General features: G+C 56.4%; 1 protein-coding gene across 1 annotated transcript; it reads right to left on the bottom strand.

Moving 5' to 3' along the window:
• Window positions 1-1,075: 1,075 nt before the first annotated feature.
• On the bottom strand, window positions 1,076-26,140 carry ACACB (acetyl-CoA carboxylase beta). The gene is made up of 53 exons (XM_027652004.1): window positions 25,762-26,140; window positions 24,686-25,098; window positions 23,221-23,353; window positions 22,650-22,788; window positions 22,304-22,413; window positions 22,051-22,132; window positions 21,478-21,576; window positions 21,078-21,187; window positions 20,714-20,824; window positions 20,339-20,548; window positions 19,829-19,999; window positions 19,409-19,570; window positions 19,050-19,213; window positions 18,291-18,441; window positions 18,103-18,206; window positions 17,327-17,408; window positions 16,620-16,765; window positions 16,389-16,539; window positions 16,104-16,238; window positions 15,478-15,624; window positions 15,183-15,371; window positions 14,737-14,837; window positions 14,566-14,654; window positions 14,343-14,467; window positions 13,754-13,867; window positions 13,558-13,671; window positions 13,085-13,174; window positions 12,865-12,983; window positions 12,487-12,624; window positions 11,957-12,056; window positions 11,759-11,866; window positions 11,522-11,578; window positions 10,903-10,944; window positions 10,596-10,811; window positions 10,355-10,510; window positions 9,849-10,052; window positions 9,202-9,357; window positions 8,543-8,665; window positions 7,983-8,252; window positions 7,580-7,677; window positions 7,295-7,415; window positions 7,001-7,111; window positions 6,346-6,489; window positions 6,141-6,261; window positions 5,880-5,976; window positions 5,608-5,704; window positions 5,230-5,365; window positions 4,746-4,923; window positions 4,154-4,266; window positions 3,462-3,616; window positions 3,074-3,244; window positions 2,525-2,661; window positions 1,076-2,395 (listed from the first exon to the last, which is right to left on the bottom strand). Exons 2-53 carry the CDS (start codon window positions 25,087-25,089, stop codon window positions 2,269-2,271), a joined length of 7,128 nt encoding a protein of 2,375 aa, XP_027507805.1. The 5' UTR covers window positions 25,090-25,098; window positions 25,762-26,140; the 3' UTR covers window positions 1,076-2,268.
• Window positions 26,141-26,189: the final 49 nt, after the last annotated feature.

Below are 26,189 nucleotides of genomic sequence, written 5' to 3'. Positions count from 1 at the left end.
TTGAGCACTGTTCAAGTTTTATAATGCTGCAGTACCCTGGTTTATAGCCACTAAATTATTCAGCATCAAAAATACAACCAGCTTATCACAGTCTTTACACTACATTACTTTAATAAGCACTTTTGATACTGTGAAACTCCTTTTTTAAAAAAATTCAGAGACCAAATATTGTCACTGTACCATTCGTAATAGTCTGTCTTTCCTAATTAACAAAGAAAAACTAATTCTAATGTAGCTTTTTTAAAAACTTTCAAACCCTGCTTTGTTCTTGGTAACATATACTGCAAAAATGTGATGAAACATCTGAAAGTAAGTTGGGATTTAGCATTTAGTCCACTTATACCTCTGTGACCACAGTGATATTTATATGTCGGGTTTTGTCTGTTCCTGTGCATTAATAGAATTTTCCAGTGTCGTATCCAGGTGCTCACAGGCTCCTCTCTCCCACTCCCACCCATGGATTAAACCCGGAGGGTGCAGGATGCTGGAGTGACCCAGTGGGCATCTTTTTTCTTGAAAGTCCCTTCTGTGAAGATCAGGGGATAGAAAACAACTGTGCCTGTATCCTCCCCAGCACATCCATCCGTGGAAACCTCTTCCCAAGGGCAGGATGCTCCACGTCATAATTTATTGCTCAAGGACAATGTGATTGATGATCATTTGCTGTGACTGGTGTCATCTATGATGTCTGTTTTTTAAATAAATATTTCTTAGCACTAAGCCTGGGTCACTCTGGATGTGCTGGGTGATAACTGCTCTGGTGGCAGGGAGCCCTTGCCCTGCTGGGCTTTCCCAGGATTCATTCCCTTTACAGACACGGTTCTATAGGTGTATCCTTGGCTCAAATCCTGAAGGAGAGTAGGAGTTTACAGGTATTTGGTGCACCCTGTTCCTCACACCCTCTGTAGCCAAATCCCTGAACAAGCTCTGGTGTGGGGGCAGGGGCTGGCAGGAGGGATGCTCAGAGCTGCTCCACACCCAAACAGGTCCTGTGCCACAGGAAGGGGCCAGAGGCACCAGCCCCTGCTCAGATCCACCATGTTTGTACAAGGACAGAAGACACAGAGGTCAGGAATCCTTCCCTGGAGCTGAGCCCATTTTATTGCCGTTGGTTTGGCTCCTGCACATGAGGATCAGCAGTGACACCTTTCAAACCAGGAAGTGTCTCACAAAGTCCTTCCTACTCCCGCCCCAGGACAGGGAGACCTCTCATAGATCCCGGGGGACCCCCAGCCCAGGCACGACCAGGGAGCTGTCCACCTTCACTCCACAATACCAGCACTGCTCTTAACAATGTGTCCCACCTTCCACCACCATCCTGCTCCTCCTTTGTGAGCCAAAGATAACCCTGTGCTGGTGAAATGACACAGCCAGAGGCACTGGAAAGCACGTGTTCAAATGTCGTCTCCATGACCAAGACAATTAAAGGCCACCTGAGAAGCAAGGTACAGGTCCAGGCAGGTGACAAGTCACCCTGTGAGCTCTTCTACCCTCCTGTGCTTCAGAGGAGGAACCAGGTCATTGGGCCAGGAGCACCTGGAACTGTGTCCTCCCTCTTCTCCATCCTCCACAGGAGCAAGAAAGGACATGAAACGAGTGAGAGGAACAGTTGGGTCAGTCAGTGGTGGATCCTTTCACATTCCCACTGCAACAGCTCCCAGATGAGCTCACTTAGGACTTTTTTGGCCATCAGCTACTCGCAGTCTCATCTACTCTTCGCCCTCCAACAAGGGGAAGGACAAGACAAATTGCTCCTCCCAGTTTCTAAACCATCAGCTGAGGCTGCTGCTCACAGGATGTTCGTTTCCTTGTGTTGGTGCCTGGGCAGCTCCTTTGTCCTGTTCCCTGTGGCCTCTGGGTCAGTAGGTTTGAACCTCCAGCTCTGTCCAGTCTTATACCATGTGTCTGACCTGGTGTTTGTTTTAAAGATTAAGGCCAGGCTTTGCAACTAAAACACAGTAAAAGATTTTAGATTCTTATTAAAACCAACTTCTGCACCAGGTCCAGACTCCAGGCTTGGCTTGGGACAAGTTTATCTTCTGCCAAGCTGCCCCTCTGGTGAACACCCCCGTGCCAGAGGGGCCTCTGCATGGATGGCAAGACCATCTCCATGGCTTAAAATACAAACACTGGCATCCTTTATTTAGGCACGTGAGGAAGAGTCCAAGGCTTCAGTTCCAGGGCAGAGGACCCATGAGGGGAGGTGAGACCACGTCCCAGTGCCCCTCCTGCCCTGTGGGGATTGCCCTGGGCAGCACCAGCCCTGGCTCAGGAGGGGTCATCTGTGTCCACTGTGGACAGGAGATGGGCCACCTGGGCCTTCTGGGCACCGGTGATGTGCTGGGCCATCTGCACCATGCAGTCCATGGTCACCTCGGGGTTGGCCTGGAGCAAGCTGCAAGGCAGATGGGAGAGGGCAGCTGGCTGGGAGGCTGAAGGAAGAACCACCTCCTCTGCACCCCCTGCTGTTCCCACCCCGGGAATCAGCATCAGCCTCCTCATCCCGGCTCCCGTGGCCCCTCACCTGCGGATGTGTTTGAGGATGTAATCCCTCCTCAGGTGCTTGATGTTCTCCCTGATGACTGACTGGGTGCTGTCATCCTCCTGCATGTGCTTCTCCAGCCACTCCACCACCACCTGGTTGTTGTCCCAGAGGTAGCCCTGTGGAGAGCAGCACAGTGGGCAGGGGGTCCTGCTGCCTGCACAGCCTGAGCCCCCCCTTCCTCCTGTGGCCTCAAAACCAGGCAATAGGAATTTCCTTCCCAGTGCTGCACATATGGCGTGGCACAATCCCCCACTCCCATGTTCCAGTCACAGGGTAAAAGGTTCAGTCTGGAAACTGAAATTCATGAAACCTTTGCAAACTGTTTAAAATGAGAAAAGTTAAGGTAAAAGACGTTTCCTTTGCTTGTCATCATTTCCTGACTCAGCAAGAACAGGACTGGCACAGTGACACATGTCTGTTGTTTGAAAGCAGCTCAAATGCAAAGAACCCAAGTATCTCATCTGCCCTGCAAGGTGAGAGCCCTTGGGATGCCCAGGGGGTGTCTCAGGAGTTTGGGGTGGGAGGTACCTTTTCAGCTCCCTCCGTCTCCATGAACCAGCGCCGCAGCATGGACTGGATGTGGATGTGGCTGAGCTCACTGTTGGCCTTCAGCACCTCCGCCTTCACCCCTTGCTCCAGCAGCAGCCGCCGCAGCCGCCAGTAGAGGAAGGAGCGGGCATTCCTCCACTCCAGGATGTCCTGCAGGAACAGGCACAGCCGGGTTTGCCTTTGCAGGAGGAGGAGGAGCCGATGTGCTCGCCCATAGCTCCGGATCGAGGGCAGAGGGCAGTGCAGGGGCAGGAACAGTCTGGGAGCTGCAGGCCCTCGGGAGGGGATTTGCCTCCTGCCTTTGTGCCGCTACCGCAGAAATCCCTGCCCCGAGCCCTTCCTCTGGGCTGGTGCCCTCCCAGCTCACCGTGATGACTCCTTTCTCCTGCATGCGTCCCGGGGTGTCGTGCAGGTCGGCGAAGCGCACGGCCACCTGGTGGTACACGGGCAGGAGCAGCTCCTCCCGCGCCCTCAGCTGCTTCTCCAGCTCCCTGCGCTGCGCCTCCGACAGCTCGGGGTTGCCTGGGGGACACACTGTGCTTAGCAGTCCCAGCGGTGGGATCCACAGGCACCGCGTGATCTGTGGTCCCTCTGTGCTGCCACATCAGCCACTCCCACTGGGAAACGGAGTGCCACGTCCCTTTGCTTTGGCACAGTTACACCAGAGCCCAGCCACAGAGGCTGTGGCCACGAAGGGGTCACACCATGTTTGGTGTCTGCCACAAGAGAAGGGGGGTGGCATTTGCAGGACTCTGTGGGACTGTGTTGTGGCAGGATGGAGGGACATGAGGGCAAGGACCACCCAATGCATTGGGTACAATTCAGCATAGCCATTGCCATTCTTCATCTCAAAGCATGGGAGAGGACCCCAGCCCCAGCTCTAGGAGATACAGGTGTTCTAAAGTACCACCATAGCCTCTTGCCAGGCATGGTATCAGAAAAGCCATGAAGAATTCTCCCAGAGGAACACTAAAGGATTTCCTGGTGGTTGCCATCATAGTGCTTATGCCTCATATTTTAATTTACCACCACCAATGCCCTGAAATCCCCTCCCCTTACCCAGCTGCTCAACAAGCTTGGCATAGACTGGATCAATCCTTCTCATGGTCTTCACCAAATCCTTCTTCCTGAACTTAATCTCCACTGTTCCTCCAGGCTCCAAAATGCCTCCCCTGGAAGGAAAGTTTGGTAAAGCAGGGACTGCTCTTCATGGAGAATAAATCCTGGGAGAAGAGAGGCAGCTCTCTTTTCTGAGGATTAGGGAGAGAAAACCTAAAAGGATTTTGCTTCCAGTGTGGGATTCTTGTCTACCCTGCCACTCACAGCTCACTCCAATGTGCAGGTTAGAGAAAAGGCCTCCTGACTGCAGAACTGTGTTTTAGTCTCCCACAGCCTTTGCTGGAGGCAGGAGGATATTCCAAGGAGACACCTTGGGGATATCCCAAACCTTTCCATTATTCTATGACACCTGCCACGCTGCTCTGCAAGAACCTTGGAACTTGTCACTGATGGCTTTGAAAGGGTTAAAACCAGACACCTCAAGTGGCAGAAGGTCCCTGCCAGGGGACTGTGGCTCTGCAGCCCCCATTCCCCAGCTCTCCCTTCCCCACACAGGGGCTGTGGGGGACACCCACGTGTTTGGGGTGCTGACCTGCTCTCCTTGTCGGCGTAGAGCTCCACGTGCAGGGGGTTGATGGTGGAGTCGATGACCACCCAGGAGCCCCCCCTCAGCTCTGCGTGAGGGGGGATGTAGACCAGCACAGGCTGCCTGAAATCCCGTAGGCTGTCCACGATCAGGGCACCGAACTTCAGCATTTGGTCGTACATGTCTGAGAGCCAAAGGGAGTCAGTGGCTGGGTGACACCACTGCCATGGCCAGGCCACTGCCTCAGCCTCCTCCAGCTGCCCAAAGCCACCTTCTCTATTGAAGATACAAACAAGCTCCCCAAAACCAGCCCAGCAGGCAGCTGCCAACCGCTGGGACTTGGATCCTGCAATGCCCCAGCCCAACCCCATATCCCAGAGTGGTGTAGGCAGAACCCTGGTAGGCTAGGACAGCCCAGGACCCCGTGGGATGGCAGGGGTGCTGGCAGTATGTCACAGCATGGGAATCTGGGCATACCAAGCATGGATACCTTTCATGCCGCTGGAGAAGCCTCTCCAGTTGGCAAAGATCATCAGCGGGAGGTGCTCCCGGTTGAAGTCCCGAATAACCTGGGCTGTTTTAAAGGCAGAGTCTGGGAACCAGACCTGCCCAGCCTGCTGGATTATCTGGAAAAGACAGTGAGCAGCAGCTCTGAGAATGTGCCAGTTCTTCCCAGCACACCACCCTGTAGGTCAGCAGCACATGGTGTGAAATAGCTGAAAGGATACAAACTGACTGAGCACCCTTGATTTCACCAGAATTAAGAAAAATCCAGACATGCCAAAGAATTCCACTAAGCTTTTTCCCTGCTCTCCCCTCCAGCCTCCTCTCAGGTGCTGCTTGGCCTCACTAAGGTCTCCCCACACACCTTTGCCTCCGAGTCCAGGTTGGCGGGGTCCGCAGGGATCGTCACCTCCACAGTGCGGGTCTCAACAGCGATGACACCCACAGGGAGACCCCCCAGCCTGCAGCAAGGCAGGGTGGTCTCAGCAGAGGCCACTTCCCCTCCATGCTGCACCCCAGGCCCACCACAGAGCTGCTCCCCCTCCACCATCCCAAGAGCAGTGCCAGGACTCTAGTGTGCCTGGCTACACGTTCAGGTTCCCTGCCCCAGGCTCCATCCCCTGCTCCCGGCAGTACCTCGCTCTGCCAACCACAACTGTCTGAGCCCACGGCTTCATGATCTCCATGAAACTGCCCTGGTCGAAGAAGCCGCTCTGCCAGATCCCCTTGAGACCTGTGGAGCACAGGAAAACATGGAATGGTGCAAGGGTGAGCACTGAAGGGCTCCCTGTGCACAACCTATGGCAAAGAACACCTTCTGCAGCAGGACAGAGGGGGTGCACCTGCAAGCTATTTTTGGGAGCAGTGCTGCAAAGGTCTTGGGCTGTCCTCACTTACTTGGATGGGGTCTCCCTGCCAGCATCCACCTGGGGTCGTAGGGGACTTTGGAAGGGATAAAATCAATTTCTCTTTCGACAGGGTCACTTATGGCAGTGACGGGCACAGGGCTCTGGTTATCCTGCAAGGGAAACCCCAAAGGGCAGGTCATCAGCTGGGTATGGGGTAACACTCCCCACATCACCACCCTGCAGCACCTTCCTACCTTGGGTATGTACGAGAGCCACTGCAGGATGGTGTAGACCCCCTCAAAGTCATCTGGGACGGTGACATGGGAAACACCGTTGTTGTGCATGATCTGCACTCCTCCCAGCTGGTTATTGGAGGTGTAAACCTCCCGGCCCAACACCTGCACAGAGTTACCAACAGAAACAGATGGGGCTCTGCCACCACAGGAGCTGCTCCCTTGCTCTGTTTGTTAATCCACACCTCTGCACAGACACCTTGCCTCTGGTCTGAGGCTGAATTTCCCCCTCTGTACAGGTTGATGTTAAAGCAAAGGGATCCTGCTTCAGTGCACCGGTTTAGTGCAGCAGGTTTGAAATCAGCTCAAACCAGTGTGATTTTGCCCAGAGATGGGTCCTGCCCCTGGGGCTGGAACCCAACAGTCCCTGAGGCAGCTCATCCATCCCACCCTGCCCCAGGAATGATGCCCTGGCCCCTAAAACAACATTGCAAAGCTGTGGGGTGACATGGTCTCCCTGTTCAGTGAGACCAGCACAGCTGCAGCTCCTCCAGACAAGGTCCCACGAGGTGATGAGCAGGGAGCTGCCACCTTTTCCCATGGGACAGGGAAGGAGCCCGCACAGGGAGCGGTGTGAGGGACAGTGCCATGGAGGACACACAGCTGGACTCAGTACCTTATTGAGAGCCGTGACACCCGTGAGGATGATGTGAGAGTTCTCCACCTGGATGACACGCTGGCCCAGCCTCACCAGGTAGGCGCCGATTCCGATGGCACGACAGGTCACCTGGGCACACACACAAGGACATGTGGGGTCACTGGGGGCAGAGGGTGCAGGACGGATCACAAACACCTGGAGAAGGATGCTCCGAAGGGGTCTGATCCTTGTTGCATCCTGTTATCCCCTCCAGAGGCACCTTGAAAACGAGCAGGAGAGAGGGGAGGAGCAGGGGAGGGGCCCCAGCAGTACCATGCTGATGGTCACTATCTCATCGTAGGCGCGGGAGGACTCCCCAGCAATGGTGCCTGCAGCTCTCAGGTTTTCCACCCCAAATCCATTTTCCTTCCCAATTATGTCCAGGAGGACATACCTGCAGGGAAAGCAGAGCCATGGTGTGGGTGGGAGGAAGGGAAGAACGCAACTGTGTAATGTGTCTGTCAGGATGCTGAGCCAGGAGCTGGGAGATGCATCATGGCAGGATATAGGGCAGGGCTTGGGGTGTCTCTGTGCAACCCAGGGGATACCAGGGCTCACCTGGACTCACCACCTTCCTCCACGTGTTCACAGCGCACCGAGTTCATGGTGCTGATCCTTGTGTAGTCCTGGGGAGTCAGGTACAAATACCTGAACCCCTGAAAATGAAGAGCAGGAGGATGAGTTGCAGAACACCCAATGCACACACTCATGAGGGACATGGCCCCTCTCCAAAACCACCCCGAGCCCCCAGTGAGCACCACCAGTGGCTGAGGGACCAGGGCTGGACAGAGCTTTATCTGGGGAGAGTTGAAGGAACCGTCCCTGTGGTGCTGGGTGCAGGTGTGGGCTCACTCCCCATTCTGATCCCACAGCTTGATGTCCCAATTTAGCCCTGGTCCTTCCTTCCCCAGCTAAGCCCTCCATTGTTTTCTGTGCTGCAGGGGCGGAGGTGCCCACACACCTTGTAGGGCTCGGCAGGGTCCACCCAGGCCACCTGGAACATTTGTTTGATCTCCTCGGCAAAGCCGATGCGGGCACCACTGTTGGCAGCGATGTAGATGCGGGGGATTCCCTCAGCCCGCGCCAGCTCCGAGGCCCTCAGGAACACCAGGTCCTCCTCAGGCCCAAAGGAGCCGATCTTGTGTGTGATGTCGTTGCAGATGAGCACGATGTCCCGGCCTTTGGGATACTCAGGGGTCTTCAGCTTCATTTTGAAAGCAACCATTCCCACCTACCCCGAAACAGCACAAGGTGCAGAATTCTCCAGAGAATCACAGAATCACTGACGTTGGAAAAGACCTCCAAGATCATGGAGTCCAACCTTGGACCAATCACTACCTTGTCAACTAGACCACAGCACTGAGTGCCACGTCCAAGAGACATGGGGCTGAGCTGCAGGTGGCATTAACCAACAGATAAGATGCTTGAGGAGCATCTCTCGAGCTTTAAACACACATGGATTGAGCCACCAGCCATTCCCACCTGCTTCCCCCACCCCATTCCCAAATCATCTCCCACTACCTCATTCCCTCCAGGGACCCTGTTCATCTGCACGAGGTGCCCCTGTGAGTCCAGCACCAGTTCAGTGTAAGTCAGGATGTCCTTGGGGTACCGGTCTGAGGAGCCCCACAATTTGAAGAGAGCCTGCAGAGACACAGTGCTTGGGATGAGCTGGTGCAGGGGCCAGGCAGCTCCTGGGATATTGCCCAGCACAAGCACACTACTGCAGCAGCCTGGAACTGGGGTGTCTGGGCCTGGGAGGAGCAAAACTCTGTGTCAGAGGGGTGATTGGAACCGCGAGGAGCAAAACTCTGTGTCAGAGGCCCCCAGTGCTGCAGCCCTCCTTGCATGGGGCCTCCTGGTTCACATCCTTCATGAGTGCAACCACAGCAAGTTGCAAGAATCATCAAATCCTTGAATTCCTTGGGTTTGGAAGAGACCTTGAAGACCATCTAGTTCCAACCCTTGCCACAGGCAGGGAGAGCCAGGAATTCCAAGAACTTGGAATTGGTTTAGAAATATTTCATATAACCAAAAATGTTGCGGTTTAGGCTCTTTTCCTTTTCTCATTGTCTAGCTCAGGGGAGAGGGGCCTTTTCCCCAGATGGGAATATTTAGGAAGGGTGAGGTTGAAGAACAAATGCAATAATTCAGAGCTCATTCTGCTCAGCCAGACTCACCTGCCTGATCATCTCTGGGAAGTCATACACGTAGGTGGTGCCCAAGGACTGTGCCTGGAACCGCTTGGCCTGGAGCAGGTCCTTGGTGACGTAGGGGGTGTTGATGAGCATTCCATGCTGTGGCCCCTGCTTGTCTCCATATGACTGGAACATGATCTGAGGAGAAGGGCAGAGCGTTGGCTGCCTTCTCCCAGTGTCATGATGAGTCTTCTGCTGGAGCACTCCTGAGCTCTGCCTGGCCAAGGTGCTTGTGCCTGTGTCTCAAGCATGATTTTCCACCCCACTCTTTGCTATTGACGGGTCAGTGTTACATTGCTGCGCTGCAAGTACCAGTGACACCATAACCTTCACCTCCCAGACCCAAAACTGTCTGACCGTGCACCAGCATCACCCCAAGGAGTCCAACTGGATGGAGTTCAGAACATTTTGGAGCAAAATATGACCATGGGGAACTCAAATGGATGCAGACAGACAGGAGTGAAACCAGACCAGCCCTGGGAATGCTGTTGGAAGTCTGGGGGCTCTGGACAGACCAGCACTGCAGATGCACAAGGAGTTTTGCAGAAGCCCCCCCAGAGCTCTGCCACAGCCAGCAGTGCTCAGGCAGTTATGGCTGGGTTCTTGCAGCTGGAGCTGTGGTTACTCACATTGCCAGTGCTGGGATCCCTCACTTCCTTGTAGAGGCTGATGTCCAGGTAGTACCCGGACTCGTTGGTCAGGAAGAGGCGGATGGGGATGGCGGTGGCAGTGGGTGTCAGGCGGATGTTGATCTTCACCTCAGCCTGCAGGACCCGCAGCTTCCAGAGGCGGCTGCCGTAGCGCATCACCATGGAGCGCACCGACTCCTCGATCTGGCCATGGGATGGCACATGGATGGGTTGGTGGCTCCAAGGACAGCACTGCCCGCAAGTGCACAATGCCAGGGCTGGAACAGCCCTACTGCATCTCAACCCCAAAGAGCCATTTTGGATTTGCTTTGGAGAGCCCCTTCTCTCTTCCCCATCCCCATGGCCCTCCATCCACTGGGGGGAGGAAAACAGCTGTGGGTTGGCTGCTCATCCCTGCAGTGGTACTGAGCGCAGGGGGTGACAGAACCTCCATCTGCAGATCAGCAACGCACAAATAGCAGGAAGCAGAATCCTGAGAAACACACCTTGGAGGGATCCATGATGACGTTCGGGACGAAGTTGAGGAAGATGTGGTTGCAGTCGGTGCGGACGATGGTGTTGTTGAAGGCCACCTCCAGCTCATCCATGGCCTCCAGGAGCAGCCGCTCGCCCTCGTTCTGCAGGTACTCGAAGGAGGCCTCCTGTGGTGGCCCAGGCAGCTCAGTGGTGCCCAGACCACCCCTGCACCCGAAACATGCCCACCAGGGACACCCGGCACCGCCTTGCCTTGGTGATGAGGTCGGAGTGGCGCACGATGGCGCGGATGAAGAAGCGGTAGTCGGTGGTCTCGGCGCCCGCCTGCACCTTGGCAGCCCCCAGGTACAGGTGCATCTTGTGGTTGGCACAGGGAATGGCCGTCAGGTCGAAGTTGCGCATGCGGCTCAGCTCCAGCTGGAAGGCGAGCGCCGGCTCCAGGTGCCGGTAGATCCGATCCTCTGCAAACTGCCCCGGCACGGCCGTGAGCCCACGATGAGCCAGCACTGAGCTGGTGCTGAGCCAGCACCACGGGGACTCCACTCCCACCCGCTCCTACCTCGTCCCTGGCTCTGAACGTGAAAAACTTTGGGAATTCTCTCTAGAAAAAAAGGGAGAGAGAGGACAGCGTGAATAGTCCTGGCATGCAGAGGATTGTTCTGATTTTCAGTGGATTCATTCAAAGTCAAAAACCTTGCAGGCTTCACTCCCCAAAGGGAAAAGGGCTAGGAGGAATTAATTGGATTAGACTTTAGAAAGAAATTCTTCCCTGTGAGGGTGGGGAGACCCTGGCACAGGTTGCCCTGACGAGAAGCTCTGGCTGCCCCATCCGTAGACGTGTTCAAGGCCAGGCTGGATGGGGCTTGGAGCAACCTGGGATAGTGGAAGGTATCCCTGCCCATAGCATTGGGGTGGAATGGGGTGTGCATTAAGGTCCTTTCCAACACAAATCGCTCTGACTTTATAATGATTCTATGATGCCTTTTAAAGGCAGCTTAAAGCTATGTAGTGGCCCTGCAGGAACTGGAGATATGAGCTACATAAAGGCTGATACAGGAGATAAATCACCTATTGAATCACTCATTAATTAATTCCCAGCTCCTGATGCACAGTGGGTTCATCCGTCCCGCAGTGCTGTATAAGGTATTTAGAGATGTTGGAGGCTCAGTTGCACTCACCTGCTGGGCAATGAGGAATGTGATTCTCCGGAGACCACAGTCCACGAGGATATTTTTCTACACAGAAACAGAAGATTCCACCAGTCATGGGAGCATAAGCATCTCCAACAAGGGAGCAAACAAAACCCAAGCTATATCATTTTGGTGACCCGCCCCGTGGAGATGAGCTAGTGCCATGGGGTACAGTGCCCCAGCTTGAAGGCTCTGCAGAAAGGGGGTCCAGCTCCAGTGACAAACCTTGGACTGGGCAAAGGCCCTGAAGATGGGCACCAGCTTCTCATCTTCCACATGGTCAGCTGAGCAAAGTGCGATGTTGAGGATGTGGATCGGCTCCTCTCGGATGTTCTGGCAACAAAACCCACCAGTCAACCCCAACCAGCAGCACCACTGCCAGACCAGCCCCACCTGGGGGGTCAGCAGCAGCACTGTGCCTACCTTGGCATCCTCCTCTTCATAGGTGGTGGCTTGTGCCTCGCTGATAATCCCGCTCTCCGACGGAGAGTTGGCAAAGCAGGAGATCACTTCATCGAAGTTCCTGCCCAAACAGCAGGGATGGGGTGACCACACAGCACATTGTGCACCCCTGCCTGAGAGGACAGCACCAGGTGCCCACTGTGGCAGGGACACAGGTACCAGCACGACAGCCCAGGGTGTGTGCCAGCTCTGCCAGCCCATGGCAAACCCACAGCTCATGAAACACAGCTCTGAGTGCTGCTGTGTAACGAGCAGAGATGTTTAACCTGGGCCATGTAAGCTTTATCCAGGTCCCACATGTCCCCAAAAGCCACATCATGTCCCCACCAGGTAACTGTCCTACTGAGAAGACCCAGCCTCCAGCTGTGATGGGAACTGGAGCTGCCTCAGGCACCGCCCAGCTGCAGCTCTTCCACCCTGTTTTGCTCTCTAACAACAACAGTGGCACCCAAAATGCACGAAACCAGCCAAGCATGTCCCTGCACCCCCACCTTGTGAAGTCCTCAAATCTGCTGAAGGCCACCATGACTCCCATCCGCTGGCTTGGGGGGGAAAAGCCGCTGTCCATGAAGAGCTCAGTGCTGTGCCGGGCCAGGTCAGGGTTGGAGATGCTGATGGGGACAGCCATCCTGCCAGGGGAGCAAGGCAGCCATCAGCCATGGGGAGAGGCACCTCTCCAGGGTCCAACCAGGACCATGGAGGTCCCACATGGGACCCTGGCCTGGAGAGAGCTCATTCTGCTCCACCAGTAGTGGAACAGCACAGTGAGCAACTCCTGCTGAAGGTCCCTGTGCTTCACATGGAGGGAATGGTACAAACCCGACAGCTTTGCAAAAAGAACCATGCCCAGGGGAGCGGGCCCCCTGTACCTGTTGGGGTGGGAGGAGGGCAGCATGAACTGGAACTCCACCAGGCAGGTGCCATCCGAGAGCTGCCGGTGCTGGAGGCTGTTCAGCTCATAGGCGATGTAGCCCCGCCGCACATACACCTGAGGGGGATGCAGGAGGTACCACCATGCCCTTGCTCCCCCCACACCCCCCTGTGCCATCCCCAGGTCCCCCGTGCCCCCTGCAGCCCCTCAGCCCTCACCTCCAGTGCTGCCATGCGCACCACCCTGTTGGTGTGGTAGAAGAAGACGGGAAGCACATCAAAGATGGAGGTTTCTGACAGGATCAGTTTCTGGGGGAAGAAAGCAGAATTTAGGGCAAGGATGAAGTGGGACCACCTTGCTCCATCACAGGATGGGGGAGGCACGTTCCAGATGGGTCCCTCAATGAGGGGTGAGCAGGACTGGCCACTGGGGTGCCCTGGGACAGCCAACCCACCATGGGGTCACAGACAGAGCCAGACATAGATCCACATGTCAGTTCCCTGCCAAACGCAGTGCAGAACAGGGGATGGAGACTGGCAGCACTGGAGTGCACCCTCTCCTCTGCTATACACAGCCACTGCAGCAAGGCTCTCAGTGCTTTTTTGGCTGTTTTTAAGATTAAACCACTTGCAGCCAGACCCCCTCCCCGAAGCCACCTGAATTCCCTCTGGAAAAACACACAATTCCCAACCTTGAGGTTCTCAGGGCAGTACTCGTGTCCATACATGTCGATGGCAGAGATGAAGATGGACTCCACCTGGTTGTGCCGCAGCTCATACGAGGGCATGTGAGAGGCAATGAGCACCTGTGAGGGGAGAGGTGGAGCTGGAGTGTGGGGCACAGGGCTGGGGACAGGGTTGGGATGGCACCACGTGGTGCTCACTGACCTGCCGGGCCCTCAGTGCCACTTTGGAGTGCTCAGTCTTGCTGAGCTGTGTCAGCTCGTGCAGGATGGCCGTCAGCTCGTCTGTCAGCGTGGGGTCACGGCCACACAGCTGGTCCTGCAAGGCCACACCAGCACAGCTTGGCTCAGGTATCTGGGATGGATTCATCCCAAACCCCAGCATCACATGGGATGGCTTTATCCTGCACCCCACACTCTCATGCGATGCCTTCATCCTGCACGGGATGGCTTCATCCCAAAACCCAACCCCACACAGGCAATGGGGATAAAACCCAAGGCACTAAAATGGTGCAAGATGCTCTTTGACCCAAGTGACCCACACAACAGAGGGGAGATAATTAAAATAAAGGGACAAAATAAAGGGATAATGAGGTAGGAATGGACACTTGAATGCAAACCCCAAACCTTGGGATGCATTAAACATAGGAGCAGAAAAGCTGTTTCCCATGTGTCTGTATTTCAAGGAGAAAGCACAGGGCTGTGACAACTGCGGCCATCCTGCAGCGATATAGAGCTGCCTTGGCACACAGGCTCTTCCCTGCCACCAGCCTTTGCTCCTGGACTGTACTCACAATTAACATGATCACCAGCAGGTTCTTCTTGGCCACCTGGGCGTGGGAGAAGATGCTCTCCAGCACAGGGTTCATGTCGGGTTTACACTTCTCCCGCAGGCTGATGACACACTTGTCATAGTGAGCTGTGGGGCAGGGCATGGTGAGCCCTGCAGCCCCCCAGAGAGCCCTGCACCCCCCCAGAGCCCCATAGGCCTTAACCCAGAGAGCCCTGAGCCCTCACCATGCTGGAACTGTGTCTCTACTTGCAGGTAACGCCTGAGCAGGTCCAGCACCACTGTCTTCATGTAGCCCCGGATGCCACTGCGGTACCTGAGGACCAAAAACCCCACTGTGCTACAAGGAAGTGGCCATGGTGGAGGGACCAGGGGGTCACAGACAGCACAGGGCTCACCTCTGCACCAGCTGCACCAAGCTCTGTGTGTTCATGAAGAAGACCTCCCGCTCAGCCTTCCTCTGCAGCGTGGCTGCGTGGGTGTCCAGCACATTGGCGATCTGTGGGGAGAGGGGACAGGCTCTGGGAGGGCTCAGGGGCACAAGGCCACCAGCTCACCCCTTCCCTGGGGATGGGGCTGCTGCACCTGGAGCCTTTCCCTTGGTCTTTTTCTCCCAAAGTGAAAAATGCTAAGTGGCAAATAAATACAAAACAAACACACAGATAGAAACAAATACACAGATAAAAACAAATACACAGATAGAAACAAATATACAGATAGAAACAAATACACATAGAAACACACATATTTCCCTCACCCCTAAGATCTTGGTAGCACAAATTCAGGCAGAAGCTCCAGTTAAAAGGAGTGGGGCAGAGCTGGGTGCAGCCTCTGTGGCACTCACCTGCTGGCTGGGGAAGCGGCAGAGCACCGAGGTGATATTGCTGGCATACTGTGCCATCACCTTCCGGATGGACTTCTCCACAGACAGTGGGATTCTTCCCGAAATGCTCGTCATGATCTCCTGCAGCTCCAGGAGGGGCAGGGCGGGGTCCCGCAGGGTGGTCATCAGCTGTGCCACCCATTCCTTCACCTGTGGGAGCAGAAGCTGGTGCTGCCCGCTCCCACCGGCACTGCTGGGCTCGCCGTCGTGGCAAACACGTGGCAGCAGGGCAGGACACCGGGCACATGGCACCCACCTTGGCCTTGAAGTAGGGCTCGGGCAGGCAGTACCCGTTCATGACGTTGGTGAGGTTGTCCAGCACATTGCGGAGAACTTGGTGCTGCTTCTCGCCGGTGATGGGGAGGGTCTGCTGGGCTGGGAGCCCCCCTGTGAACGGCTGTGCCTGGAGAGGGCACAGGGAGGTGGCCTGACCTGTCCTTGCTGACCTGGGACAGACCCTCCCCAAGAGCTGCAGCTGCCCCAGAGGAAGCAGCACGACCCCTCCAGTCTGCTTTGTGTTAGATTCAGAGGAAGCACTTGACATTCAGGTTCATGGCTGTGCCAGTGCCTCATCAATCTAAAAGTGCAGAAAACCTGGAGATTTTAGTGCTTTAGATGCACATTTTTAGTGCGTGTGAGCCTCTGCACACCCAGTAAGCACGTGTGGGACACTGAAACAGAGCAATCCACATGCAACAGTGCTTAAGCCCCAGCACAACTGGCTAAGGGACACGGCATGACCCCCCGAGGCACGGGGACACGTCCCTGTGCCACCCCAGTCAGGGCATCTCCTCCACTTTGTCCCGCAGGGAGCATTCCCAGGATGCCAGCTGGGAGCAGGCAGGAGGGGACAGCAGTGTGGCAGGGCCCCCGCAGACTCACGGGCTTCACTTTGGTGGGATCATCGAGCTGGAGGCGAGCGATGACACAGCCGGCCTCCAGCAGCGCCCCCGGCCGCTTGATGTAGTGCACTCGCCCGGCCTCCTCCACCGTCAGCGTCATGATGATCTTCATCACCTGGGCGGGGAGGGGTGAGACCGTCAGCGTGACAGCAGCACCCTTGGGCTGCAGATCCCACGAGCATCGCGGCAGCGCGGGTGGGTTCCACCTTTGCCATCCCCCAGCGCTGCAGGAATGCTGCTCCTCCAGCTTTTCTGCAAAACTCACCTCAATTTCTGCAAAAACCTTCCCCTTGTCCACGTGGCCACCGTCTTCCACCATGTACTGCAGCAGCTTCCCCGCGGACGGCGAGCGCAGCACCGTCGGGTCCTTCTCCTTCTCGAAGGTGCATGTTTTGTTGCCGATGGTGATCCGGTACCTTAAGGAGAGGGAAAGGTGTCACCAGCCAGCTGTGGGTCAGCGGGGATGGTTGATGGGGCCCTGTGAGGAGGGAGGTACCTGTCGATCTCCTCCTTCATGTAGGTGGTGTAGCTGCAGCCGTCGTAGGACAGCAGGAGCCCGCCGTCGTTGAGCCGGTGCACGTCTATCTCGATGTGTGTGTGGTTCATGATGACCACGTACGTCGTCAGCGACTGGCGGGCGACCTGCGGGCAGGGAGACCCCTCAGTGCAACCTCAAAACACCACAAGGGTCAGGCTGGGGGTTGCTGGGGGTGGCAGAGAGTGAGGAGCATCTCTCTGCACTCCGTGCAAGGGCCAGTGCCACGGGATGGGGCTGTGCCAGGAGGGAAGGAGGCAGCAACCTCCTCAGGCTGCACCAAGGAGCTGGTTTAACTCACAGCCCAGAGCTGGGTTAACTCACAGCCCAGAGCTGGTACAATTCACAGCCTGGAATTAGTCTAGCTCACAGCCCAGAGCTGGTGTAACTCATGGCTCACCTGCTGCTTTCATTGTGAGTAGGGAGTTTTGCATGAAGTTCAACTAATTGGGTTTAAAAGCAAGAAAAGGAAGTCTTTTAATAAACTTAGGGCAACAGGGTGTATGAAACTGTCTAGTTAAAATGAGGTTATTAAGGTTATGAGGTTATTAACTTCAGTTTTTACGCTGCACTGTTTTAAAGGACCTTTGTCCCTGAGGCCAGAAACAGGTCCCTGTCCCTGTGCAAATGCTGTGGCCGGTTCAGGGGGAGCACAGCCCTGCCCTCACCTGCAGGATGTACTTCACACCCTCGTAGATGAGCTCCACATCGACGATGTTCAGCAGGGAGGCTGCTGGCAGCACCTGCCCCCTGGAACACAGCAGAGGGGTCAGGCACCATGGCATTCCTTGCCTCTCCAAGCATTGGGATGCAGTGGTGCTGTTGGGGCATGTAAGCTCCCAGTTGGCTGTGGGAGGGAACAACAGTGACTGGAGGGGACAAGTGTCAGCTTTAAATGACCCACATGAGCACTATGTACAAACGGATCTGGAGGGAGGCCAAGCACTAGGAAAACACTCGGATAAGGTGTGTGGGAGAGCCCTGGGCACCCTCCAAGGCCAGAGGAATAACCTTGGTATTCAAAAACAAAAGCAAGCTGCATCAGCCAAGCCAGTTTGCCTTGAAAGCTGTTTTCCCAGCCTTGGGAAATCTTTTCCACTCTCCAAACAGAGTGATAGCGAAGGAGCCAGAGCTGTGAGTCACAGCAGATCCCTGTCCCCGGCTCTCACAGGGCCACTGCCACTAGATGTGCAAAGCTTCTGCAGCAAAAATGGAAGGAAGACGGTCCAGGAGAGCAACACTCAGGTCTCCACTGTGGCTGCCCCATCCCTGGAAGTGTTCCAGAGCAGGTTGGGCAGGGCTTGGAGCAGCCTGGTCTAGTGGAAGGTGTCCCTGCCCATGGCAGGGAGATGGGAACTAGATAGTCTTTAAGGTCACTTCCAACCCAGACCATTCCATGCCATTCACTCCCTGTGCCCCCCTCCGGGCAGTCCCCACCCCACACCTCTCCAGCGTGTGCAGGAAGTCGGTCATGCACGTCCTGAAGGCAGCATCCGCCACGTTCAGGGCACCACAGACAAGCCCCAGCATCGTGTCCGGCTTCTCTGCCTGGGGGGGGGGGGCAAAAATAACAGGGTTTGGGTCCTAGACCAGGAGGGGAGTGGTGACCCCAGAGACCCTGATGTGCCCCACCTGCACTTTCTCGGCTATCAGATGGTCCAGCCAGCCTGTGTGTATCTTGTTGTTCTGGAAGCTCTCTGTCTCCAGCAGCTTAATCAGATATTCCACTGTGGTCCGGAAATCCCCACGGATAGACAGCTCCTTCAGGGCAACCACCATGTTCCTTTGGGGAGCAAAACCCTCCATTAATGACCAAGAATACAGTGCTTGGCTTTCAGCAGAGGAAACAGGGGAGCCACAGGGACTGGGACGATGAGCTCCTGAGGTGATGAGCTCCGAGCCCTGGGCACCTTCACAGAATAGAATCACAGGATGGTTTGAGTTGGAAGGAACCTTAAAGATCATCCCATTCCACCCCCCACCATGGGCAGGGACATCTTCCACTAGACCAGTTTGCTCAATGCCCTGTCCAACCTGGTCATGAAACAGTCCTGGATGAAACAGGTCCACAGTCAGAATTCTCTTAATAAAACACTTAAACACCCAAGACAGCCTCACTACATGTTGTTCAATTCCTGAATGGACACTGCCATTCCCAGGCACTCGGCAATGCTCAGGACATCACTACCATGTGTCCTTGAGGATCAGGTTGATAAACTGGGGCCATAGCACCACCACAGTCCTAAAAACTCTGGCTTTGGCCGGACAGCCCTGGCAGCACAGTGGCACTGTTCTGGGTTTCTTGGATAAAAGCCACTTTTTCCAGCTCATGCACTGATTGTGACTCTTCCTGAGGACACCACCCCCTCCAACCCATCCTGCCACACTCACGAGATGGCCTCCTCCCGGTTCTCTCCCCAGGAGAAGCAGTGCCCGAACTGGGAATCAGCAAACTCGTGCAGCCCCCCAGCCGCTGCCACGCTGAAGTACCCCCAGACGTTCTTGCTGCTGCGGAAGTTCAGCTCCTGCACCGTCCCCGAGCTGGGCTTGAAACCCTGAGCCAAGACAGAGCAGGGATGGAGGAACCAGGACTGAGACTCATGCAGTGAGACAGGGAAGGGGAACCCACATGGATCTCACATGAATATTGTCTGGCTGGAGAGGACCATGCCCAGATCAACCCCACAAATGGCAGGGTCCCCTTGTCCCCACGTGTGGGGCTGGTGCACGAGGCCCCGATCCCAGCTCACCTCCTCGGGGTTCTCGCTGGTGATCCGGGCAGCAATGACGTGGCCTCTGGGCACGGGGGGGTTGGTGGGGCTGTGGAAGCTGATGGGGGTGTCCCCCCAGGGGCTCTCCCCGTACAGCACCCGGATGTCTTTTATCCTGTGCAAGGGAACGCCCATTGCGATCTGTGTGAGAAACAAGGGCTTGAGCTGCCAGAGCAAGACTTCAGCATCAAAATTAACACTGGGAGACATCAATAGATGATTTGAATGCAAAGCTCCCAGAGAATGCCAAAGGAGAAAGAGGGATGCTACATCACTTCCACTTGTGCCTTCCACCCTGATATATGGGACAGGCTCCCTGTGCCAGGCTCCAGCCCAGCACTGCTCTCTAAATCACTAAATCCTCTAACACCCCTTGGAGTCTCCCGTGTGTGCAGATACCTGCAGCTGAGCCGCTGGGAGGTTCACATCCGCCACCATCTCCGTGCACGGGTGCTCCACCTGCAGGCGCGGGTTCAGCTCCAGGAAGTGGAAGCTCCCGTCCTCGCTGTACAGGTACTCCACGGTGCCCGCGCTCACGTACCCCACCATCTGGGCCAGGCGGACGGCACACTGCGGGACAGGGAGACCCCGTAGGGATCAGGAAATCAGGGGAGGCACTGGCTTGGAAGGGACCCACAGGGATCATTGACCCAACAACTGGTCATGCACAGGACACCCCAAAAATCCAACTCTGTGCTTGAGAGTCCAAATGCTCCCTGAACTATGTCAGGCTTAGGGCTGTGACTATTGCCCTGGGAAGCCTGTTACAGTGCCTGACCACCCTGGACAGGGAGTCCCTGCTGGGCTCGGGAGTCCTTCCCTTTCTTAAAACCCCAATAAACCCAGCAAGAACCAGACCACTCAGTTTCCCACTAAAACCTCGTGCTGCCCCAAGACCAGGCCGCCCACCTTCTCCATGACCTCAGTGACAGCGGGGGCCGCGATGGTGGCCGGCGCCTCCTCGATGATCTTCTGGTGCCGGCGCTGGATGGAGCAGTCGCGGCCAAAGAGGGAGATGGCATTGCCGTACTCGTCAGCCAACACCTGCACCTCCAGGTGCCGTGCATGCTGTGCCAGCTGCATCAGGAAAATGGGCGAGCCAGGCGCCTCTGCCTGCACCTGCAGCGGGGAGAGGGTTGTGCTCTGCCATCACCTCCCAAAATTCACCCCAGGAGGGAGGCAGAGTTCAGGTAGAAAGTGGGAGATGCCCAGGGTGGGAGCAGGACCTGCTGTGTGCCCCAGGGTGGGATGGGGACAGGGATGAGGGTTCTGGGCACCTGTTACCTGACGGAAACAGGCACCAAATTCCTCTGCTGCCTCCACTTTTCGGATGCCTTTGCCCCCACCGCCTTCTGCTGCCTTGATCATCAGTGGGTAGCCAATCCTCATGGCCATCTGAGGAGGGACAAGGGCTGGAGTGATCACAGTGCTTTGGACCCCAAACCACCACCCCAACAGCCCACACAGCTCCATACATCCCTGAGCAGGACTGCACCAAGCCACTGCCATGCAGAGTGACAAACTGCTGCTGCCACAGCCTTGTGTCACTGTCACATGTGCTGGAGGCCACAAGGGCCAGGGCAGTCAGGCTCTGAGGAGAAATCATGATGGGCAAGAGACAACCAGCTGCCTATGGGCTCAGTGTTACCTCCAGGCCTTCCTCCAGGTCCTTCACGCAGCCCTGTGCGTACGTCTCCAGGGGGATGCTGATCATCTGCTGATGCTTCTCATCCTCCTCAGACCACTGGGCCATCAGACCTGTAGGCATGACCAGAGCTATGGTCACCCCCAGGGTGGCACAGCTGGTGGGGCATCCTGGCTGTGCCCAGAATGCTGGGGATTCTGCATTGGCACACACCATTTCCCATTTCCGTGCATCCCATCTCCAGAAACCCCTCTGCCCAAACCAACAGCTGCAGTGGGGTCCCAAATACCTGCAGCCAGCCAGGCCAGGGACCCCAACCCTGGTGTTTGTTCGGGGTGCAAAGAAAGGCAGGGAGAGGGAGTGGGGGAGCAGGGCAGATGTGAGGGATGTGAGGGGCTCTTACCACTCCCACTCCATGGCAGTGTGGGGATCTCCAGCGTCTGAGCCACGATGGTGGAGGCGACTTTATCCCCCAGTGCCCACATGGCATCACTGGGGGGACCTTCAGAGAGGAGGGAAGGGGTGAGGCGGTCAGCCCAACCCTATAGGCCCATTCCCATCATATGGAGGCTGCAGGGAGCTGCTTCCCACTGAGTCAGCACCACCAGCCCTCCTGCAAGGAGTGGAGGCATGGGAAACACCCCCAAACCCACTGCCCAGTTCAGAATGGAGCTCAACCCTTCTCCAGGGGGAGCCCAGGCTGACCCTGGCTGGGAATCCCGTGAGGTTTACTCCCATCTAACATTCCTCCATGAACACTGCATCAGCTCGAGAATTACAGGGAAAACTCAGAAAACAGTGGGATTCCTGGGAACGTTGCAGGAAACCAGCCTGGGGTCTGCCACTCTGCAGGGTGGGCATGCCAGAGGCACCAGAGGGGCATTCCCAGTGCAGTGTCCCTGGGAGCGAGAATGTGTGCACACACCAACCCAACACCTGCTGCTCCCTCCAGGACAGGGAAGCAGTGAGACCTTACCTAGGAAAGCTATCCCATTTTTCTGCAGGAGTTCTGGCAGCTTGTGGTTTTCCGAGGCATGTCCCCAGCCAGCCCACACCGCCTGGCACACGGAGAAGGAGCATTGGGAATGTTACCCCTGTGCTGGATCTCCCATTGGCCACACGCTGTGCCCAGCTCCTCAGCACACAGGGACATCACCCATTTTGGGGTGTCCCCTGTGCCCAGCAGCTTCCCTTTGCAAAGAAGTGGGCGACACATGAGTGGCCACTACCTGGACTGGGATCCGCTTGGAAATGTCCACAATCAGCTCCACGTTGGCGTAGTTGTTGTTGTTGGTCCCACCAGGGACGGGCACATAGTGATCTGCCATCTTGATGTACTCTGCAAGACAGCACATGGGGGTGCTGGGAGCCAGTCCCATGAGCTGCACCTTCCCCTCAAATCCTCCACCCCGGCGAGGCTGGAGGAGAGGAAAATTACTTCCTCCCAAATTTGATGGCATAGGAGGAATGTCTGTGACCCTGGGCTATGCAGATCCCTCACATTCCAGGCAGGAGAGCTGCCCCCACTCAGCCCCAGGCAGGGAACTTCCCTCCTGGGATGCTTCCAGCAATTACCTGCGTTAGCCTTGAGGTCCTCAGGGGTGACCATGACCACGAAGCGGATGGTGCGCTCATTCCGGAACATCTCGTATGCCCAGCGGCGGATGGAGCGCATGCACTTCACGGCAGCGATGCCGTTGTTGGCAATGAGGACCTGGGGATGGGACAGGGGGTGGCAGGGTGGACCTTCTCCTTGCTGCTGGGGTGCAGGACTGGGAGTATGGCCCCCAGGGATGGCAGCAAGGGGACAAGCGACGGGTGTGGAGCAAAGTAGGGTGGATGTGTTAACTGGGCACTTCCTGACAGTACATCCTGGCAGAGCAGGAGGCTCCTCAGCAGCATCTCTATGTCTGGGGGGTAACCAAGGATGGGACTTCAGCCATTGTTTGTGCCCACCAGCCAAATCCTCTGTGTGGTGTTCCCTCTCCCAGCCCATGAGAAGCTGGGCAATGAACAGCTTTGGGCTGCTCTGGGCTGCCATCAGTCCGAGCCCAATGGACATGGGACACTTGGGCAGTGCTCAAGGGTGTCCCTGTGAAAAGCAGTGACCCCCCCCAGTTCCAGGCAGGGGCGTGTGGGGACAGACCTTCTCGATGACGCGGTTGCCCCCAAAGCGGGTGACGAACTCTGCTGGGGAGGCGACAGAGAAGTCTCGCTGCAGATCCATCTTCCTGTGCTCATGGCCCGGCTTTGGCAGGTGTGTCCCAGACATGCTGGGCCTGCGGTGGGATGTGATAGCTGTTACTGACCCCATACCCACCCCCGTGTGCCCACAGCCACTCTAATGAGCCCACAGCTACGCCTCTAGGCTGAAGAGGGCATGTTCCAAACCCCGTGGCACAAGCACCCAGCCTCTGAGAGGTGCAGCCAGGCTTGGGCCTTCCCATGGCTCTGCCCAGAGTTTTAAGCAACTTCTAATTCTAAAGCAGGTTCACATCCACCCTCATAGCTCAGCCAGATATTTCGCTGTTATTCCATAAGTGAGATATAAATAAACAAAGGAGGGAGGACCACCCCGGAACCCCCTCAGACAAGCAGATTTTGTACAAGTAGCACTTGGCACATTTATTTTAAGAGGATACATGCAAACCCCTCTGGGATGTTGGCAAATGTCCCAGTCTCTGCCTGCACTCAGGGTATTTTCTGAGTAGCTGGAGCACCCCATCCGACAGTGCCAGGTTTATCTGCCCTCCCTCAACCCCAAACCCACCACAAAGCCCATCCCCTCCTGAAAAACACAACAACCCTGTCTATAACATGACTCAGGCAGGACATAAGGACATTCCTTGTGTGTGGAAGCACAGAGAAGCAGCAGGGATAGCACTGGCAGCTCTGTGAGCCCACCCCAAACCCAGCACAGCAAGAGTCACTGCCAGGGTGTTGAGTGTCATAACACGTCCCCACAGCCAAAGTGATGTTATTTTTAACCCAAGCAGAGCAGCCAGAGGAGCTGGGCAGCAGAACTTGGTTTCCAGTTGTTCCTGCTGGCCCTCAGCTGCGCTCCCATGGGAGCTGACTGGTGCAGACCAGCAGAGAGCTGCCCCACAGCCCTGACAGTACTGGGAAAAGTCACTGTGAATTTGCCCAAAGCTCATCGAGTTCTCATTAATTCATCACAAAACACCAAAGAGCTACTTTCATAGACTTGCAGGAACAGCACAGGAGCATCCCACATACTCCAGTCCTGCAGGGATGTGTTTCCCCACATACAATACCAAGAGTGTCTTAGAATCGCCCCATAGCAGAAGCAAAGTGACCTTGGCAGCAGGACTGGGGCCCTTCCATCCTGTTTGACATCCCAACCAGTGATTTTGGGGAAGCACCTCCTGCCCTGGTCGTTGCAATGCTCATGCACATGGTGCTGCTGTCACACAGCACTTGGGGACGCCAGCTTTCCCTGGGGTTCTGCCCCAAAGGGAGTTGGAGGGGGACATCGACTTGGGGGACTCAAGAAGCATGTGCACCCCAATTTTAGTACCAGGTTCCCTGAGAAATGCATCCACCATCTCCAGCCTGGCCATCCCACCGCATTCCCAGCCCCAGCACTGTACCTGATGCCCCTGGGAGGCTCCAGCGAGGTGTTCACAGCGGGGGACTCGGGGATGGTGGCCCCCACCCCAGCCAGGCTGCTGCGCCGCCGGCCCACCCTGAAGGCCGTGGTCATCACCTCATCATCGGAGTTGTCATCAAAGGAGCCCAGCACAAACTTGGCAAGGGATGGGCGGCGCAGGGCAGCAGGGTTGTACACAGCCAGCTGCTCCTGCTCCCCGGCCACGGCTTTGGTGGCCCTTGGTGGCGGGTGAGGGTCCGGGGGGCTCACTTGGGATGGAGGCTTAGCTGCGGAAGACTGCTCTGGGGTCTGCTCCAGTTTCTCCTCCACCTTGCCCGGAAGGTTGGACATTTTGGCCCAAATGAGCAGCACCAACAGCAGCAGGAGAAGGGCAACCAGTAGCATTCACCAGCCCTGGGAGAGGGGGAGAACCTCAGTCATGGAGAACCCAAGCCCCTCATCAGCTGGAGTCATGGCAGTAACCTCCCAGACACAACGGCCCCTTCCCCATTCCTCCCCACCCCACAGCCCCCGCAGTGCCAAGCCAGGCATTACCAGGGTGACCACAGGCTCAGCCAGAGCTGTTTTTCCTGCTCAGAGCAGGGGAAGCTGTGAGGGGGCAATGGGGGCGCAGGAGCAGCTCTGTGAGGGGATGATGAGGGCACCAGAGCAGTAGAAGCTGTAAGGGGATAATGAGGGCACAGAAGCAGGAGCTGTGAGGGGTGACGGGGGCACCAGAGCAGGGGGAACTGTGAGGGGACTACAGGGGCACAGAGGCAGGGGGAGCTGTGAGGGATAAAGGGGGCACCCACTGGAGCAGGAGGAGCTGTGAGGGGGCAATGGGGGCACAGCCTCACTCTGAGGGGCTGACATGGCCTCCCACCCCCCAGCCACTGGCAGCACCCTCAGGAGGGCAGCAAGGCCACCCCACCACCCCCAGCCTGGCCCCTCAGAGATGGGGGGGCCTTAACGGAACCCACAAATCTGTACAAGTGGGGTCGATCATCACCATCAAACTGCGGATGGCAGGGAGTGAAAACCACCACGGCCCCCTCAGCCCTGAGAAAGGTCACTCACCATCGGTGCTGACCCGCGTGTCCCCTCACACCAACACGGACAATTCCAGCTGCTCTCCCGGTCACGCTGCTCTCAGTGATCACTCCCTGTGTCCATCTGTCCCGCCCAGGCCGAATCCCACCCGCTGCCAGGGCCACTCCGCGGGGGAAGCACGGCCCAGGCCCCCCCCCGGGGTGTTCCAGTGGCGTCTCACACGTGACAGTCACGTCAAGCACAAATATTTCCCCGCTAACGTGTCTGGAAAACTTCTGCTGGAGATGAGGGTGGAAAGAGGGAGGGAGGGCCCAGGACACCCGATCCTTGGGGGACAAAGGTGCCCTGGCCCTGTGCCTGGTCATGGGGACAGGGAAAAGGACAAGCTCCTGTGTTTATCTCCCTGAGAGAAGCAGGGACTCCCACCCACTGAAGAACCAGAGCCTCCCTCCCTC

The sequence above is a fragment of the Corapipo altera genome, unplaced genomic scaffold, assembly GCF_003945725.1.
Source record: "Corapipo altera isolate COAL_440 unplaced genomic scaffold, ASM394572v1 67, whole genome shotgun sequence".
Taxonomy (NCBI): domain Eukaryota; kingdom Metazoa; phylum Chordata; class Aves; order Passeriformes; family Pipridae; genus Corapipo; species Corapipo altera.
The sequence above is the reverse complement of the archived record's forward strand: the minus strand, read 5'-3'. Positions and strand labels throughout refer to the sequence as shown.